Source organism: Pan troglodytes, chromosome X (genome assembly GCF_028858775.2).
Source record: "Pan troglodytes isolate AG18354 chromosome X, NHGRI_mPanTro3-v2.0_pri, whole genome shotgun sequence".
NCBI lineage: Eukaryota > Metazoa > Chordata > Mammalia > Primates > Hominidae > Pan > Pan troglodytes.
In genome coordinates this window covers 1,121,901-1,141,081 of record NC_072421.2, presented here as the reverse complement: position 1 = coordinate 1,141,081, position 19,181 = coordinate 1,121,901, and the positions used below count along the sequence as shown (strand labels likewise).

Genomic DNA, 19,181 nt, shown 5'->3' with positions numbered 1-19,181 from the left:
AGAGATAGAGTTTCACCATGTTGGCCAGGCTGGTCTCGAACTCCTGACCTCAGGTGATCCACCCGCCTCGGCCTCCCAAAGTGCTGGGATGACAGGAGTGAGAGCCACACCGCACCCGGCCAAAGCTGAATATTTTAACCATGAAATAACTGTGTGCATTCAGAACTTGCCTGCGTTTGCCCGTAAAAAACAGCTTGGTCAAGGCTGGAGATGGACGCGTTGAGGTCAGCCATGAAAAGCACCTCTGCTAACACGCAAAGCACCATTTTTCTTCTGTCCGGCAAGACACACGCAGGCTGGGTGAAGAGAGGGCTCTGAGCTTCAGAACGCGCGGGCCACAAAAGGAAAAGAACGGTCAAGTTGCACTTTGCAGAATGGCCTGGACACACGGCCTCTGAAACCCCTTCTCTGGCCAAGAGAAGCTTTCAGGAACTACCAGGAGTCAGCAGGAAAAACGGACGGTACAGACAACGGACCGTTTAGACTCCAGGCAACTGGGGAGGTGTCAGAGAGGCTCACCTGTCCTCAGGCTCTGAGCCCCCCACAGAGAAAGCTCCCCCAGCACTGCCCACCCTGTAACCGCAGTGGGAACCCTGTGTGGGCAGCTGTGTGTCCCTCCCCCACTTCCCTCCCAGCTCACATGTGTTTTTTATCACAGCCGGGAAGCAGTCAGGCCGGCCAAATCCAATCATGAACTTTCCTTTACATAAAGAGAGAAAAATCTATGCCAAAAAAAAAAAAAATTTGTCATTTTTAAAAGTCGATTTCTTTTTCCATTTATTATTATTATATTTTTTGTCTCAAAAATGACTCAATCATCCTTGCAAGACCGTGCTGGAAAATCCGTGCCAGTGTCGAAAACTGGAACAAAATAAAAGTTAAAAGCACACACATCACCGGCCGGGCCCAGACGCGGGTGGATCACGAGGTCAGGAGTTCGAGACCAGCCTGACCAACACGGTGAAACCCGATTGCTACTAAAAATACAAAAATGAGCCGGGCGTGGTGGTGCAGGTGCCTGTCATCCCAGCTACTCGGGAGGCTGAGGCAGGAGAGTCGCTTGAACCCGGGAGGCAGAGGAGGTCGCAGTGAGCCGAGATCGCGCCCCTGCACTCCGGCCTGGGCGACAGAGCGAGACTCAGTCTCAAAAAAAATAAATTAATTAATTAAAGAAAGTGGAAAATTAGCAGCTCTGACTTGATTCAGATCAGGGCTTTTTCCTCTGTTTTTTTCCCACCTTCTGGGGGAACGTTGGCTGAGAAGCAGGGAGGTACATTTCAGTAAAGGAAGCAGATGGGATACAAGCAAAAGTCAATGGTACCTCCCGATCTAGGGCTGGGGGGCAACACCAGGTACCCACCCCAGAAATGCACGGAGCACCCGGGGCTGCTGGTCCCAGAACAACACTCTGTTTTCAGCCACGGCTGACTCAGGATTTTTTTTTTTCCCCAATCAGCCTGTCCTCAGGGGAGAGGTTGAGAATTTTTTTTTTTTTAACGCTTGAATACAAATATTTATAAGTTTATTTATATCTCAGTTTTACAAGATGTACATTCATACTACGGGGCGTCACAAAATACAGTCGGTTGCTGCAACTCAACATTGAGATTATTGAACGTTAGGAGAATGAGGGTGTCACCAGAGAAACTCAGGGTGTTTTTTGTTTGTTTGTTTGTTTTCTACCCCTCACCGCCCGCCGACAATAACAGAGGGATAGAAATGTGAAGACTGTTGGTTTGGGAAACGGTGTGTGATTTCTTTTCATTTGAAGCAATCCCTGAAAATATCTGTAGATGTATTCGTAACCCGAACGCGGGGGCCGCTATGTCGTCAATCATAACAGGCTCCTCGTAAATGAGAGGGGGGAAGAAAAAGCAACAGTTTTCAGAAATATAAAAATAAATGCAACGCGATGTCAAATTTACACTCGACATAATTAAAATAGCACATATTTATGAATGTCCGACCAAGGAAAAAAATAAATAACAAATCCACATACATCACAGAGTAAGAAGCAGGGGCTTTTGCCTCCTTCCCACGGGACCTGCACGTACAATGGGCTGAACTCGTGAAGCCATCCCCTTTCAATAAATAGCACATTTCATAGCTTTGAAACTGGATATTCTCTACATTCCTTCACCGGCTTCTCATTAAATATCAAATTTCAATAAAACATTTATAAATTGCATCAACTTACCCACGTGTGTCGAAGAATCAGCATATACTCGCTAAGCTAATTCTCTTTAATAAATTAGGCACCAGTTTTTTTGTTTTTTTTTTTTAATGTCAAACGTGTGCACCGAAAGCCTCTCTCCTCCCCAGACCTCCCAAAGCTGGAGGAGACAAGCAGCTTCCAGCCTCCAAAATGTGTGTCGTTGGAGTGGCTGCCGTGCGTCATCGTCGCTATGTCCCCGGGAAAACTGTGGAGCTAAAGGGAGCTGGAGGGTTCTGCTTGTTCTTACGGGAAAAAATATGTTAGAAAGGTCAGCATGAAACCCAGAGGTGAGGACAGACGACTCTGGTATTTCCCTTTCATCCTGACCAGAGCTTGGCACCAAAACCTGAAACCCGTCTCGGCTTCATTTCGGTTAAACGCCCAGCTGTCCCCAGACTCTGCGGTATCCACAGATGCTCCCACGTGCTGACGTGGCCAAGGACAGCAACAAGACCAGAACAGAAACTCAGGCTTCCAAGGAAATGGGACCATTTCGGGGGCCTGGCTGGACTTTGGCGGGATGGAGAGGCCATTCCTACCACAGGGCGTCTTTGGAGCAGCCCAAAGGCCTCCTTCCCGTACGGGAGACACCAAGCCCATCGCACCACCAGCTTTGTAACTGGAAAAATGGGTGTTGGATGTGGTCAGTTACACTCTAAATCGTACAGAGGCACAGAATCTGTCCCATCTCTTTACTCGCGGCGCTGGAGAAGAGAGCCACAGCCAAGGGGCCCTGTCACCACTGACTCTGAAATCACACCCCTATCCCCACCCCAACGGCCACCAGAGAAGGCGCATTTTTCTAACTCCTGGCAATTGCCAGGAACAGACCTTTGCAAAGTATGCACCAGTCAGAGACTCGAACGGAGAAAGAAAATCTAATAGCAACATCCGATACATCCAATTCCTTCTCCCTGTGGGTGCTTCGCCGTCAGAGAGAGAGAAAAGAGAGAGAAAAGTGGATATGTCAGAAATAGATTTCACCAGAACAGCCACACGAAGGAAGAAGTGCGTTTTGCTCAACCGGGGCGAGTGACAACCCTCCATGGAGTATTTGGCCAAGTTTTGGGGAGGGCAGGGAAGAAAATACGTATCAATCAGGACACAACCCAGCATCGTTCAGTTCGGCCAGCAACGTGTTCCTATCAGTGTGCTGCAGCTGGTACGGATCTCACACACCAAATCCTCTCTCTGCAACGGCGTTACAACGGAACACAGCCCACGTTGCTGTCTGGGTGGTATTCCTTGCTCTGCGAGCGAGCTAACCAGGAAGCCACAGGGAAAGCAGGAACGTGACTTTCAAAAGAACCTTGTTTGGAGAAAAAAGCACCAAGAATCGCCAGCGTACACCCACCCCATAAATTCAATTTCTCACCTCCTGTGGAGAGACGTGTGTGGTTTCCACGCTGAATGTTCACGCAAACGTGTCTCTGGAGGGCCTTCCGGGAAACCAAACCCACGCACATCACATACAGAGGGACCTCATCAGCCCAGTCCCTCCTACACATCCCAGAAAAAGAGAGAGGAGGCCGGGCGCGGTGCCTCACCCCGTAATCCCAGCACTCTGGGAGGCCGAGGCGGGTGGATCATGTGAGGTCAGGAGTTCAAGACCAGCCTGGCCAACATGGCGAAACCTGGTCTCTACTAAAAAATACAAAAATTATCCGGGAATGGTGGTGGGTGCCTGTCATCCCAGCTTCTTGGGAGGCTGAGGCAGGAGAATTGCTTGAAGCCAGGAGGTAGACGATGGAGTGAGCTGGGATTGCACCTCTGCACTCCAGCCTGGGTGACAGAGTGAGACTTCATCGAAGAAAGAAAGAAAGACAAAGAAAGAAGAAAGAAAAAGAAAGAAAGAAAGAAAAAAGGAAAAGAGAAAGAAAAAGAGAGAAAGAGAAAAAGGAAAGAAACAGAAAGAAAAAGAAAGAAAGAAACAAAGAAAGGAAAGAAAGAAAGAAAGAGAAAGAAAGAGGAAGGAAGGAAGGAAGGAAGGAGAAGGGAAGGGAGAGAGAAGAGGGTATTGGTGGTGAGAACTGGTCACAGCCCAAGCTGAATTTCTTATTTCCTTCCATCCGAAAGTTTCAGGGAGAAAGAAGCAGCTAGCATACACGTACCCCACACTCATTCGGGGATCACTCATCCACCTACAGAAAGTCACCCAACTTCTCTCGCAGGAGAAAAGCCAAAGGCAGCCAGTGTCCACAGACACTCGTGTTCCACCCTCACAGTTCTCTGCGTTTGATCTGCTTCGGGGACCCATTTGTGAGGGTGACACTTGGCCCTCTTTCCATATTAAATCAAACTGAAACCGTCCCCGCACAGTTGAGAGTCAGTAACTCCCTTTTAAAAGTTCAGATTCAGGCCAGGTGCGGTGGCTCATGCCTGTAATCCCGGCACTTTGCGAGGGACAAAGCGGGCAGGTCAACCTGAGGTCAGGAGTTTGAGACCAGCCGGGCCAACACGGCAAAAACCTGTCTCTACTAAAAATGCAAAAAAATTACCCAGGCCTGGTGGCAGGTGCCTGTAATCCCAGCTACTCAGGAGGCTGAAACCCTGTCTCTACTAAAAATGCAAAAAAATTACCCAGGCCTGGTGGCAGGTGCCTGTAATCCCAGCTACTCAGGAGGCTGAAACCCTGTCTCTACTAAAAATACCAGAAAGTTACCCAGGCCTGGTGGCAGCTGCCTGTAATCCCAGCTACTCAGGAGGCTGAAACCCTGTCTCTACTAAAAATACCAGAAAGTTACCCAGGCCTGGTGGCAGGTGCCTGTAATCCCAGCTACTCAGGAGGCTGAAACCCTGTCTCTACTAAAAATACAAAAAACTTACCCAGGCCTGGCGGCAGGTGCCTGTAATCCCAGCTACTCAGGAGGCTGAAACCCTGTCTACTAAAAATACAAAAAAGTTACGCAGGCCTGGTGGCAGGTGCCTGTAATCCCAGCTACTCGGGAGGCTGAAACCCTGTCTCTACTAAAAATACCAGAAAGTTACCCAGGCCTGGCGGCAGGTGCCTGTAATCCCAGCTACTCAGGAGGCTGAAACCCTGCCTCTACTAAAAATACCAGAAAGTTACCCAGGCCTGGCGGCAGGTGCCTGTAATCCCAGCTACTCTGGAGGCTGAAACCCTGTCTCTACTAAAAATGCAAAAAAATTACCCAGGCCTGGTGGCAGGTGCCTGTAATCCCAGCTACTCTGGAGGCTGAAACCCTGTCTCTACTAAAAATGCAAAAAAATTACCCAGGCCTGGTGGCAGGTGCCTGTAATCCCAGCTACTCGGGAGGCTGAAACCCTGTCTCTACTAAAAATACAAAAACGTTACCCAGGCCTGGTGGCAGGTGCCTGTAATCTCAGCTACTCGGGAGGCTGAAACCCTGTCTCTACTAAAAATACCAGAAAGTTACCCAGGCCTGGTGGCAGGTGCCTGTAATCCCAGCTACTCAGGAGGCTGAAACCCTGTCTCTACTAAAAATACAAAAACGTTACCCAGGCCTGGTGGCAGGTGCCTGTAATCCCAGCTACTCAGGAGGGTGAAACCCTGTCTCTACTAAAAATACCAGAAAGTTACCCAGGCCTGGTGGCAGCTGCCTGTAATCCCAGCTACTCGGGAGGCTGAGGCAGGAGAATGGCTTGAACCCGGGAGGCGGAGGTTGCGGTGAGCCGAGATTGTGCCACTGCACTCCAGCCTGGGCAACAAGATTGAAACTCCGTCTCTAAAAAGAAACGTTCAGATTCTACAGGGACCAGGTATATGTCTTTCTACTCACATGGAGTGAGCTTTTTCTTGGGAGGAAATGATGACACATTGTTATGTTTCAATTTTTCAAAATTACTCAGCCTTTTTGGTTAAAAAAAAAATCTAGGGCTGTACATATCTTACCAACCACTTTTCCAAAGGGTTACATACTCTGATGAATGAACCTACTTCCCAAAGATTCAAAATGCAATTCTTCTTTTCGATAAAAATTTCAGCTTAACTATTAAAGCCTCTCTCTCTCTCTTTTTTTTTTTTTAAATTTCCAGCTTTAAAAAAAAATGGATGAATGAGGCAAACTCTCTAATACCGTTAATGTCTGGGATTCTTTCTCTCTCTCTCCGTCATTTTACAGCGGTTGTAACATTGTAACATAAAAAATGTTGAAGGGGACTTTTGGTTTGTATAAAGAATATCAGAAGATACAAATGAGACGGGTCCAAATGGATCTACAGTTCAGCTCAGTGACAAGATAGAAAGTGTTATGCAGAAGAAAAAAAGAAGTTGTTTTTTTTTTTCTTTTATCCCTACCTCAGGGAGAAGTATCTAAATCAGAAGTTAGGAAAGAAAACCACCAAGCTTGAATCCAGAAAGATGCAAATGTGTTATGGAAATAAGAGAGTTGACCAGTGGATGTTAGTAAATGTTGGGAGAAGATAGTTTCTCTCTGGGCAGGCTGTGGTAACTAATGCCAGTCATGCAGATGGATCTTCTTAGAGGTCACCAAACCCCTTGCTGTGTTCCCAGAAAACCAATCAGAACATGGAACGTGGATCTCCCGAAATCTGGGGGCAGAACCCTTGAATGTTTTTGGTTAGGTCATTTCAAGCAACTGTCCAGCCCATGCCAGCTGTGATGACAAGTTGCTATCTGCTGTTTATAAAACTGGGGGCACGTTGGGAGGCGGAGGCGGGCAGATCACCTGAGGTCAGGAGTTCGAGACCAGCCTGGCCAACACGGTGAAACCCCGTCTCTACTATAAATACAAAAAATTAGCCGGGTGTGGTGGCGGGCGCCTGTAGTCCCAGCTACTCGGGAGGCTGAGGCAGGAGCATCGCTTGAACCTGGGAGGCGGAGGTGGCAGTGAGCCGAGACTGCGCCACTGCACTCCAGCCTGGGCGACAAAGCAAGTCTCTGTCTCAAAAATAAAAAAACAAAGAAATAAAAGAACTGGGGGAACGCAGAAGATGGAGTAGGGGAGAAAGAAAAGCTGGAACCACCTACATCTGCAAAAACTTGAAAACTCTCTGGATCTCTCCCTGGCTTTTACGCTTCCCAACCAGAAACAGCTCAGGTACCAAACTGATATCTTGGCACCACCGTGCCCTCTTTTATCCCCTTCAGAAACACAACCACACTCCCAGCGCGCCCAGGGCCATCTCTACACCCGTGATTTTTGCAAAGGGCCCTCAGTGGCCAGGCGGCCAGCGCTGGGAGAAGAGGTAACGCCTTTTCCACGTTGGACGCTGACGGGGTCAAGAGTGCACGGCTATTTTTTTTTAATCTATAATATTTATAATATTGCACTTCACTCCATGTCAGTAAAGTTAATGCTGCATATCAGTATGACACCTTGCAACCACGCGTCCGTCTCTTGTGCAAGTCTTTTGCGTCTGAATCCTGTAACACAGCAAAAAATAAAAAATAAAAATAACCAATCCAAAACAAAACCAGACCCAATTTGGGAAACAAACACTGGAAAAGTTATAAAGTCGGTCCTCATTCAGGTCCCCGGAACGTGGGAGTCGCAACGTGGGAGGTTCGGGTCTCCCTCCCCTCCCTTTCCAAAGCCCCCCGTTCACGTCCTCAGCCTCAGCCAGAGAACTATTTCCTTATTGCTGCCTGGGAGGCTCCCGGGGGAGCAGTGGAGGAGAGCCCGGCCCCTGCCTCCTGGGATTCCGAAGTCCACATTCAAATCCACACCCGTTCCGCAGCCTCTTGGGATGAAGCAAGGAGCATGGTAGTAAAGAAAATCGTTGGCAACGAAGAAATGGCATTTTCATCGGAGACCAGCCCCGGGATCTTTGCAGTTTCAATAGACTCTAAGGAGCTTCCAAACGTGTGTAGTTAACCGCATGCATAGGGTATAGCAGAGGAAGACGCAGCCAGGCGGGGGTTTACCCTTCTCCAGGGTCCCAGGACGCACGGGCAGCCTTGGAGAGGCCCGGGCTGGACGCACGGCCGCTCACCCGCTCCGCCTTCTGCACCATCTCCGCGAGGGTCTGGCTGGGTCGTGCGTGGACGGTCCCGGGAGCCCCCCTCCTCAGGCCTCTTGCAGGAGCTCCCGGGGTGCCCGGAGCACGGTGGCCGCGGAAGGAGCTCCAGGCGGGGTTGAGTGCAGGACGCGCGGTGCAGGCCGGGTGCGCGGAGCCCGGGAGTCCGGGCGCGCGGGGGGCTGCGCGGCGGGTCAGAGCCCCAGGGCCTCCGCGTGCTTCCGCGCCTTGAGCCGCAGGTCGGCGATGCTGGAATTCTTGCTGTTGCTTTTGGCGGCGGCGGCGACCACGGCGGCGGCCGAGGCGGACTCGGCCAGCGACGCGATGGGCAGCCCGAAGGGCGGCGGGGGGAACATCAGGTAGGGTGCGTGCGCCGCCAGGTGCGGGTGCAGGTGCGGGTGCGCGTGGGCCACGCCTTCCAGCTGCAGCTGAGCCTGGACCTGCAGGAGCGGACCCGGCGGGGTGAGGGCGCAGGATGGGGACTGGGGGGCCTGCTCCGCCCCGCGCCCCCGGAAACCCCCAACGTGCCTCTTCTCCCCTAGGGAGCGTCGCCCCTTCTCCAGCCCTGGAGACCACCCCACACCCGACTTTCCTCCTTCCCCCTGGCCCAGAATTGGCGCTGCCACTGGATGCATCCGCGGGAGCCCGGCCAGGGGAATCCGAACAGCTCCCTGCAAAGCGCATGGGAGGGGGGTCCACAAATGGAATGCCCTCGGGGGAGCTCCAGATGCGCTCTCTTCGCAGGGATTCAGGGACTTCGGCTCACAACGTTCTCTCCCCCAACCAGCCCCCGTAACCTCTCCCGGGGACCCCAGGTCCCCAAGCCTCTCCTGGGACACCAGGTCCCCAAGCCTCTCCCGGGTCACCAGGTCCCCAAGCCTCTCCCCAGGACACCAGGTCCCCAAGCCTCTCCCCAGGACCCCAGGTCCCCAAGCCTCTCCTGGGACACCAGGTCCCCAAGCCTCTCCCGGGTCACCAGGTCCCCAAGCCTCTCCAAGGTCACCAGGTCCCCAAGCCTCTCCCGGGACACCAGGTCTCCAAGCCTCTCCCGGGACACCAGGTCCCCAAGCCTCTCCCAGGACACCAGGTCCCCAAGCCTCTCCCAGGACACCAGGTCCCCAAGGCTCTCCTGGGTCACGAGGTCCCCAAGCCTCTCCAAGGTCACCAGGTCCCCAAGCCTCTCCCGGGACACCAAGTCCCCAAGCCTCTCCTGGGACACCAGGTCCCCAAGCCTCTCCTGGCTCACCAGATCTCCAAGCCTCTCCCAGGACACCAAGTCCCCAAGCCTCACCCGGGACACCAGGTCCCCAAGCCTCTCCCAGGACACCAGGTCCCCAAGCCTCTCCCCAGGACACCAGGTGTCCAAGCCTCTTCCAGAGACACCAGGTCCCCAAGCCTCTCCTGGGACACCAGATCCCCAAGGCTCTCTCAGGACACCAGGTCCCCAAGCCTCTCCAAGGTCACCAGGTCCCCAAGCCTCTCCCAGGATACCAGGTCCCCAAGCCTCTCCAAGGTCACCAGGTCCCCAAGCCTCTCCCAGGATACCAGGTCCCCAAGGCCCTCCTGGGTCACCAGGTGTCCAAGCCTCTTCCAGAGACACCAGGTCCCCAAGGCTCTCCCAGAACACCAGGTCTCCCAGCCTCTCCAAGGTCACCAGGTCCCCAAGCCTCTCCAGGGACACCAGGTCCCCAAGCCTCTCCAGGGACACCAGATCTCCAAGCCTCTCCCAGGACACCAGGTCCCAAAGCCTCTCCCAGGACACCAGGTGTCCAAGCCTCTTCCAGAGACACCAGGTCCCCAAGCCTCTCCCGGGTCACCAGATCCCCAAGGCTCTCCCGGGTCACCAGGTCCCCAAGCCTCTTCCAGAGACACCAGGTCCCCAAGGCTCTCCCAGGACAGCAGATCCCCAAGGCTCTCCCGGTTCACCAGGTCCCCAAGCCTCTTCCAGAGACACCAGGTCCCCAAGGCTCTCCCGGAACACCAGGTCCCCAAGCCTCTCCTGGGACACCAGGTCCCCAAGCCTCTCCCGGGGATACCAAGTCCCCAAGTTTTTCCCGGGGACACCAGGTCCCCAAGACTCCGGTGCGCAAAGCCAGGCAGGCCTTCGGGCTCCAACGGCCTAATTTCACTGGGTCCCGCAAGAGACGGTACAAGAAGTGGGCTCGTTCCCCCACCTCAAGGCCAGGTACCCAGGAGAGGAGAACCGCGGAGGGATGCGGACCCCTCTCCTTCGGGCCTGGGCCAGGGAGAGCTGGAGAGCTCGCGGCGACCAGCGCTCGGGGTCCATTTCTGAGTTGTTTACTTATGATTTATACGTTTATACCTTCCGCTCCCCACCGCCACCCCCCAAGCCCCTGCACCCTCAGCCAAACACGCGCCCAAATACAATCCCCAGCCTGTCCCCTTGGAATAAAACGGTGAAGAAGGGAGGCCACGCGTCCGCCCTGCCAGAGCCCCCCCCCCAAGCCCGTTCCGCCCGCGCATGCACTCCCGACCCCCAAATTAGGGACCGAAGAGGCAAGGGACACTGCAGCCGGGCGCTGCGCTGCGCGTTCAGGCAGGGCGCACGTGGGCTCTGCGCTGTCTCCTCCTGTGACCTTTCACCTCCTTCCACGCAGCTCCCCGCTTCCCCCCATCCCATCCCCGCCACTAAGCCAGCGCAGGGCGGGGGCGCCCTTGGGAAGCTTGGGCTCCGCGACCGAACCCCAACTCCCTGGAAGCCCCAAATCCACGCTGGGCACCCAAGCGCTGCTCACTCCAAAGTAAGTGGGGAGCTGAGTAGGGTGTCTCCAGCTCAGAGGTGCAGAGCCCAAGCCAGGGGCCAGGGGCCAGGCAGACGCCCCAGGCCCTCGGGCACTCGGGGGTGGTGGTGAAAAGGGAATGGGTGTCTGTCCCATCTCTGATATCCAGGCACAGGCATCTGCGCCCTTCTTAACCAGGCAGCAAGCCAGGTGGGGGTGCCTGACTGTGTGGGCTTTTCACCCCTCTGGTTTTTGTCAGATTTCTGTTTGGGCTTGTGTGTGTTCACCTTCCCAAAAGTGGAGTTTTACAGCCTGATTTTTTTTTTTTTTTTTTTTGAGATGGAGTCTTGGAGTCTCACTCTGTCACCCAGAGTGGAGTGCAGTGGCGCGATGTTGGCTCACCGCAACCTCCACCTCCCAGGTTCAAGTGATTCTCCCTCCCAAGTACCTGGGCACCACCACGCCCGGCTAAGCTTTGTGTTTTCAGTAGAGACGGGTTTTCACCGTGTTGGCCAGGCTGGTCTCGAACTCCTGACCTCAGGTGATCCACCCTCCTCAGCCTCCCAAAGTGCTGGGATGACAGGTGTGAGCCACCCCGCCTGGCCCAGCCTGATTTCATAGGTGCCAAGGTGCCTGTAAATGCCTCCTCGGAAAAGAGGCTCTTTTTCTAAGGGCCAGCTGAGAAGTCTGCAGGGGCAGGGAGGGACTAGGAGTGTCAGGATGCGGCAGCAAATAGGGGAAAGGGGAGGGGAGCAGCAGGTCCCTAGGGATCTTCAGAGGAAGAAAAAGCGAGCTACCTGTTGGAAAGGCATCCGTAAGGCTCCCATGTTGACATAGGGTGCCACTCGGCAGGCGTCTAGGTGGTTGGCTGTGCCCAAGATGACGCCTGTGTCAAAAGGGAGCAGGTGTCAGTGTGGTGGTCCTGGGTGTAGCCAGCACCTCGTCGCCCCCCATCCCTCCTGGAGCAGGATCCCCCAGCTTCAGGTCCCCCCAGTCCTGACACCCACCTTTATGCATCTGATTCTCTTGTTTGCGGCACTTGGCTCTCCGGTTCTGGAACCAAACCTTGGGGAGAAGCAGAGAGAGATGTGAAGAGCCCTGTGAACCCAGCCCAGCCTCCCCAGGGAGCATCCTTCCCATGAGGATGAACCAAGCACTTTGCACCTCTGGGAGCCGGGAGGTGACTGATGGTGGGCTCCCAGACACTTACCGCCCCTCTGTCTCCAGCCCTGCATCACTGACTACCTAGTACTGGAAATTGGGGGTTTTTTGGGTTTTTTGTTTTGTTTTGTTGTGGTGGTGGTGGTGGTTCTGAAATCAAGTCTCGCTCTGTTGCCCACGCTGGAGTACAGTGGCACTATCTCGGCTCACTGCAACCTTCACCTCCCAGGTTCAAGCCATTCTCCTGCCTCAGCCTCCCGAGTAGCTGGGATTACAGGTGCCCACCACCACGCCCGGCTAATTTTGTATTTTAGTAGAGACGCGGTTTCACCATGTTGGCCAGGCTGGTCTCTTGTTTTTTGTTTTTGCTTTCTTTAGTTTTTGAGACGGAGTCTTGCTCTCTGGTCCAAGCTGGACTGCAGTGGCACTATCTCGCCTCCCTGCAACCTCCACCTCCCAGATTCAAGCAATTCTCCAGCCTCAGCTTCCCGAGTAGCTGGGATTACAGGCGCACACCACCACGCCCAGCTAACGTTTGTATTTTTAGTAGAGACGGGGTTTCACCATGTTGGCCAGGCTGGTCTCGAACTCCTGACCTCAAGCAATCCACCCTCCTGGGCCTCCCAAAGTGCTGGGATTAGAGGCGTGAGCCACTGCACCTGGCCTAGAACTGGAAATTGGGTTTTCTTTTTGATATTTGTTTTGTTTTTGTTTTATTTTGTTTTTGAGACAGAGTCTTGCTCTCTCATCCAGGCTGGAGTGCAGTGGCGTGATCTCACCTCACTGCAACCTCCACCTCCCAGGTTCAAGCGATTCTCCTGCCTCAGCCTCCCGAGTAGCTGGGATTACAGGTGCTCACCACCACGCCTGGCTAATTTTCGTATTTTAGTAGAGATGGGGTTTCACCATGTTGGCCAGGCTGGTCTCGAACTCCTGACCTCAGGTGATCCACTCGCCTGGGCCTTCCAAAGTGCTGGGATTAGAGGTGTGAGCCACCATGCCTGGCCTTACAGCTTGGTTTTACACTTTTTTCTTTTTTTGAGATGTCGTCTTGCTCTGTCGCCCAGGCTAGAGTGCAGTGGTGTGATCTTGGCTCACTGCAACCTCCACCTCCCAGGTTCAAGCAATTCTCCTGCCTCAGCCTCCCGAGTAGCTGGGATTACAGGTGCTCACCACCATGCCTGGCTAATTTTCGTATTTTAGTAGAGACGGGGTTTCACCATGTTGGCCAGGCTGGTCTCAAACTCCTGACCTCAAGCGATCCACCCACCTGGGCCTCCCAAAGTGCTGGGATTAGAGGTGTGAGCCACCACGCCTGACCTAGAAGTAGAAATTGTTAAATCCTCCGTGCCCTGCCTAAGTGAGACCTGTGCGTTACCACTGATGAATTTAAGGTGAAAAAGTGAGTTCCGAGAGAGTGGAAGTGGACTGTCGAACTTTCCAGCGTTCTGTGTGGGTGCCCCGCCCCCCAACTCCTGTAGACCCTGTAGGAGAACCGAAGTTTCCACCTTCAGACTTTAGCCACAAACGGAGAGGGCGAGCTGATGGCTAAAGAGTTCCAAATCCAGCCCCTTCTCCAATCTAGCTCTTGACACACCAAGCCCAGAAAATGTCTTTGCCCTTTTCGGCCTCCTCCTCGGAAGCCCTGGGGAGCTGAAGGCGTCCCATTCATATTACCAAGGGTCCCCATACATGAAAGGGTCCCATTCATGACCAAGGGTCATGAGGACGCCCAAGGATAGCAGGCTTTGTGGTGGGGGCATTCTGCCCCTCTGAGGACTTCTGAGTCTTGGGGTAAACTATCAAGAAGTTGAGTGCAATAGCGCAGGGGACCCTCAGGAGGCTGGAGAAATTCACACAGGCCTCATGTGAAGATTTGCATGCAAATTCCACCCCCTCTCACCTCCTACAAGCCTCCTCCGCTCTCCCAGTATTGACAATCCCCTCCTCCACAGACAGACCAGCTGGAGAGTGCAGGCGGTTTAGCCTATGCCTGGTAATCTGGACACCCCCCCTCCTCTCCCCCACCACCACCTCCCTGACAGTCTTAGTCGCTTAATTCCTCCTAACAGCTTTTCTGTGGCAGAAAAGCTGCACCCTGACCCACAAGGCAGTCACTGCCCAAGAGAAATGATGCGTCCAGAGACAGGCGTTCTCAGCCAAGGCGGTGAGTGAACCAGTCACTCCGGCTGTTGTGGGCAAAACACGTGCTGGGTCCCTCGGCCCACAGCCACCCTTACGCACTGTGCATGGCCCGGGGCCGGTGCCCCTATGATGAAGGGAACCTCAGAAAACCCTCAGAGTTTGGGAGCAGCCAGGAGTCTACACAACGCAACGTGAACTTGCTCTTGAACCCAACACCGAGCTTCCAGCCCAGCTTTCGGAAGTGGCTTTTCATTTCCAAAGTGGGTCCTGCCGGGCTGCAGTGCGCCTGGAGAACCTGATCCTGTTTCCCAGCAAAGTCCCTCACACCCCTGCCAAAAAGGCCCCTGCCTGGTGCTGACATCGAAATTCACCAATAATTTCCAAAGCTGGCGCCTTCCGACCTCCACCTCCACTGACCATCCAGGTGACCCGCCACTGTGCCTCTCCATGCCCACCTGGACTCTCCGCCTGTCTCCTCCAGGGCCCAGAAAGCGAGCCAGCCACCCAAAAGCCTCTGGAAGGGCATTTTTTCAAAAAAGAAAATCCTCCTGAAACGTGGAAAGCCTCATTCACTCTCCCTTCAACACGGGGAGAGGAAAAAAAAAATGATGAAGAATACAAGTGATGAATTAGCCGCTGCGTGAAGCGCTAATAAATCAGTCTTGGAGTGATTCACGATCCATTCCAATTAGGCCCGAATATGGTAAGTGAAGTGTGTGACACTGGTTAAGACAGTTATTTCTTCATTAAAGAGCACTCCCCGCTTTCTTTCCCAAATGCCGTAATGCGATTTCCTTTTGATTTCCATTACAGACAGTGAATAATGACATTTAATTTAGCTCTGCGCCATAAACCCAAAGATATTTGTTGTAATTAAATTACCGCCTGCCCCTCACCGTGCTCTCATAACTTTCGATTAGAAGCCTGACAGCTGGGTGATACGACTTTGCAGGGCCACGCTAAAAATAAAAGGTTAATCAGCAACAGCTTCTATCGGATGCTCAATTTATTTACAGCAAATTTCCACAGTAAATTGAAACTCTATCCGGTCACAGCACGGGACGGGCTGTACGGAAACGCACATGACCCAAGAATTCACAGAGAGATGGGATTCAAATATGGTTCGTTTTCTGTCCCTGCTCGTCCCCGTCCCCTCAACGCGGGACGTCGGGGTTTGAACTAATTGATTTTTATGACCCCTCAAAGCGCACTGGCCTTTATTATAGGATCCTTTTCCCCCCGCGGCGATGGAGAATTATGTCTTTTATTGCATTCCCATGTTTGTTTTTATTGTTATTTACCGTCGTTAAATTTTCAGGCGACCCCTGCAATCGATAACCCCCAGCTTGTCCCCGATTTGTCTTTATTTTAGGGCGTTCTCGGGGTCCGCACACACCCCACAACCAATTTTCTGCAGCTGAACTAACGTGCTCTCGTCGGTAATAGACTACGGAAACAAATAGTGTGGAATTAAATTACAAGTAATTTATTTTTATAGAAACAGTACATCAAGGGCTGGGATATATTGCAGATCCCAGGCACACAGACACCAGGAGATGACACATAAACTCGATGTCCCCTGTAGCGAAACTTTAATCTTTTCATTAATGTATACGGGGCAGCCCAATCCATCTTCTGCCAGAGGGGTGGACAGCGAGGAAACCCCTGTCTGATGCAGCTTCCTTCCCTCACGGAGGCCACAGACGCCCTAAGGAGGGACACAGTCCTTCCTCCAAGTCACCAGAGCCTCTCTCCCTCCTGGGCTGTATCGCTTTGGGGACCACAGCCCTGGGTAAAGATGCCTGGGGAGGGTTGATTTAATCCGAACGATCTTAGGGAGGCCTTTTAAAATGCAGCCACATGGGAAGACGGAAGACAATCAGGAGCCAAAAAAAAAAAAAAAATATATATATATATATATACACTTTTTAAATGAAAGAGCTTGTAAAACCCTCTCCATCAAACGCATCTGTATCCTCATCTCCCAAGCAACATCGATGGAAAAGTTGTGTTTGAATGTGTTGACTCAATCCCCCATCCCACAGGAACTGAAGGGAATCAGAGCCAAAAATATATATATTTTTAATATGTATATATATGTTTATATATATATTTTTATATGTATATATATGTTTATATATATATTTTTATATGTATATATATGTTTATATATATTTTTATATGTATATATATGTTTATATATATTTTTATATGTATATATGTTTATATATATTTCTTTATATGTATCTATGTTTATATATATTTTTATATGTATATATGTTTTTATATATTTATATATATACACTATGTTTGTATATATTTATATATGTTTATATATTTATATCTTTATACATTTATATATTTATATATGTTTATATATATTTACATATATTTTATATATGTTAATATATTTATATATTTATATATTATATATGTTTATATATATTTATGTTTATATATTATACATGTTTATATATTTATACATTATATATGTGTTTTTATATATTTATATATTTTATATATGTTTATATATATTTATATATTATATATGTGTTTATATATATTTATACATTATATGTGTTTATATATTTATATATGTTTATATATTTATACATTATATATGTGTTTATATATATTTATATATTATATATGTTTATATATATTTATATACTATATATGTGTTTATATATATTTATATATTTATATAGATTATATATATTTACATACATTTATGTATGTTTATATATTTATATATGTTTATATATATACACACACATATAATGAAAGATGTAACACACTTTGCATCAAATGCATCTGTATCTTCCTCTCCTCAGCAAAATCCAGGGAAAGCTGTGTTTGAATGTGTTGACCTCATAACCAGTCCTACGGGAACGGGCTTTCAGTGCGTCTCTTTGCTTTGAACGCCCTTTGCTTTGTCACGGTTCTCTCTCTGGTCGGCAGTCTTAATTTCATTTATTTTTGACGGGGTCCCCAGGGTCCGGGGATCCTGACCGTCTCTCTCTCTCTCTCTCCCTCCCCCCCACTTCTGCCCTGCCCAGAACCAGGAGAAAGGACTGGAGGAGTTGACCTTCCAGGGGAGCTGAACTGTCAGGCAGGGGCTGGAAGAAGCCATTTGGAGGCTCTCCCAGCAGCACCCCTGAAATAAACTCATACCTTTAAGTGAATGTTTAGAATGCGGAGGAAGGCTCTGCTCGCCCGTCCCTCTGCGCACACCCAAGGCCCCTCCGCCCCCCAGTGCCTGGTCTGATGGGGCACCGGGAATTCGCGCGCTCCTCGGGGAGCCCCCGTGCCCCGCTAATGGTCTCTGCTCATCCAGATGCCCAACGTGCTCCTGCGCTCCCCACCGCCGGAGGGAGGAGGGGGTGGTTTGTACCAGAGGACAAGGCTGGAGAGGGGAGGAGGGACATAGAAACGGTGGGTGAAAAAAGGGAGGAAAGAGAAGACCCTATTTCTCTCCACGTAGGGACAGAGGACACCCCTCTCCTTTCATCCTAAGGAAACCTTTTCAATGCAGCCACACGGGAAGACGGAGGGGAATCAGGGGCCAAAAGATACATTTTTTTAAATGAAAAATCTTGTAAAACACTCTGGATCAAATGCATCTGTAGCTTCATCTCCTAAGTATAATCCAGGGAAAGTTTTGTTTGCATGTGTTGCCCCCTATCACCAATCCCACGGGAACCGAAGGCAGTCAGGGGCCAATATATGGGTTCACCGGGTGTGTTTGCACCAAGGACGAACAAATATCTATAATATATACAATATACCTATCTGTATAACATATATATTTATTTGTTATTTGTATAACATATATATGTATATATATATATATTTGTTTGCTGTTGGTGAAAAACAAACGCAATGAACCCATCCTACAGGCCTCAGGCGTCTCCAAAAGTCCAGGAACCCCAGCCCGTCCCTCACCCAACCTCCCCGCGCTCCGGGAAGGGGACGGCGGCGGCCCGGGCGCAGGTGGCTGTACTCGTGCTGTGCGCTCCCGAGGACCAGGCGATGGCTCCGGCCCCCCCGCCCCCGCCGGGTTCCTACCTGCACGCGCGCCTCGGAGAGCCCCAGGCGCTGGCTGAGCTCCTCGCGCATGAAGGCGTCGGGGTAATGGGTCTCGTCGAAGAGTCGCTCGAGCTCGTTCAGCTGCTCCAGCGTGAAGTTGGTGCGGCTGCGCCTCTGTTTCAGCTTGGTCTGCCCGTCCTCGTCCTCCGACTTCACGTCCTCGCGCTTCTCTTTGCATTCATAAATCCCTGCGTGGGGAGCGGAGGGCACAGGGCTGAGGCCGGGGAGGTTTTGCGCAACGTGGCGAACCCCTTCGTGCATCCCGCGGTGGAAAGGGGGCCCTCGAAAACCAATGCGCTTTGACGCAAAAACTGCGTGGGGTCCATCAGGCAAAAGCCGAGGAGGATACTCGCTGCTTTCCCAAAAACCTGGGCTTTGCACGAGCGTTGTTTTCTTGGCCTCATCTCAGAATCGTTTCCTCAATTATCCACTTCACCTCTGTTGACATAACCTAACCTTTTTTCCTTTTCTTTTTTCTTTTTTTTTTTTTTAAGGAGAGTGGGGTGTCAAATCCTATTTTTAAGGGAAAGAATTTGAGGAAGAGCTGCCAACTGTGGGATCCCCGGCGGGACGCCCGGGAAGGACACGGGGAGGGCCCGGGGCGGGTTGCAGATTCTAGGCCTACGGAGAGACGCTATCCCCACCGCTGCAGCGCAGGAGGGCTGGGGGTCCCTCCGGGATCTGGCGGAGCTAGGAGCCCCTACCCGAAGCCTGTTTCTCAGCAGATCAGCAGAACCGCGTCTGAGTACCTGAATGCGCCACCGCGCCTGGGGGTGGTGAACCGTGTGGGCAGAAATCTCTCCTTCCCACTTTTTCACACGCGGTCGGGCACCTACCCCACCAGGGTGTGCCAAAAATGGCACTTTCTC

General features: G+C 51.5%; 1 protein-coding gene across 2 annotated transcripts in view; it reads right to left on the bottom strand.

The window, feature by feature from the left end:
• LOC107971217 (short stature homeobox protein) overlaps nucleotides 1–19,181 on the bottom strand; it is a 38,960-nt gene that overhangs the window by 7,532 nt on the left and 12,247 nt on the right. The window contains exons 2-5 of one of the 2 annotated variants that reach the window (XM_016944342.4): nucleotides 18,292–18,500; nucleotides 11,925–11,982; nucleotides 11,715–11,803; nucleotides 6,179–8,616 (exon numbers count right to left, since the gene is read on the bottom strand). In XM_016944342.4, the coding sequence (XP_016799831.1) occupies nucleotides 8,371–8,616; nucleotides 11,715–11,803; nucleotides 11,925–11,982; nucleotides 18,292–18,500 (602 nt within the window). In that variant the 3' untranslated portion in view covers nucleotides 6,179–8,370. Of the gene's footprint in view, nucleotides 1–6,178; nucleotides 8,617–11,714; nucleotides 11,804–11,924; nucleotides 11,983–18,291; nucleotides 18,501–19,181 lie in introns of those variants that run through there. The other variant, XM_063804031.1, reaches the window with a different exon arrangement.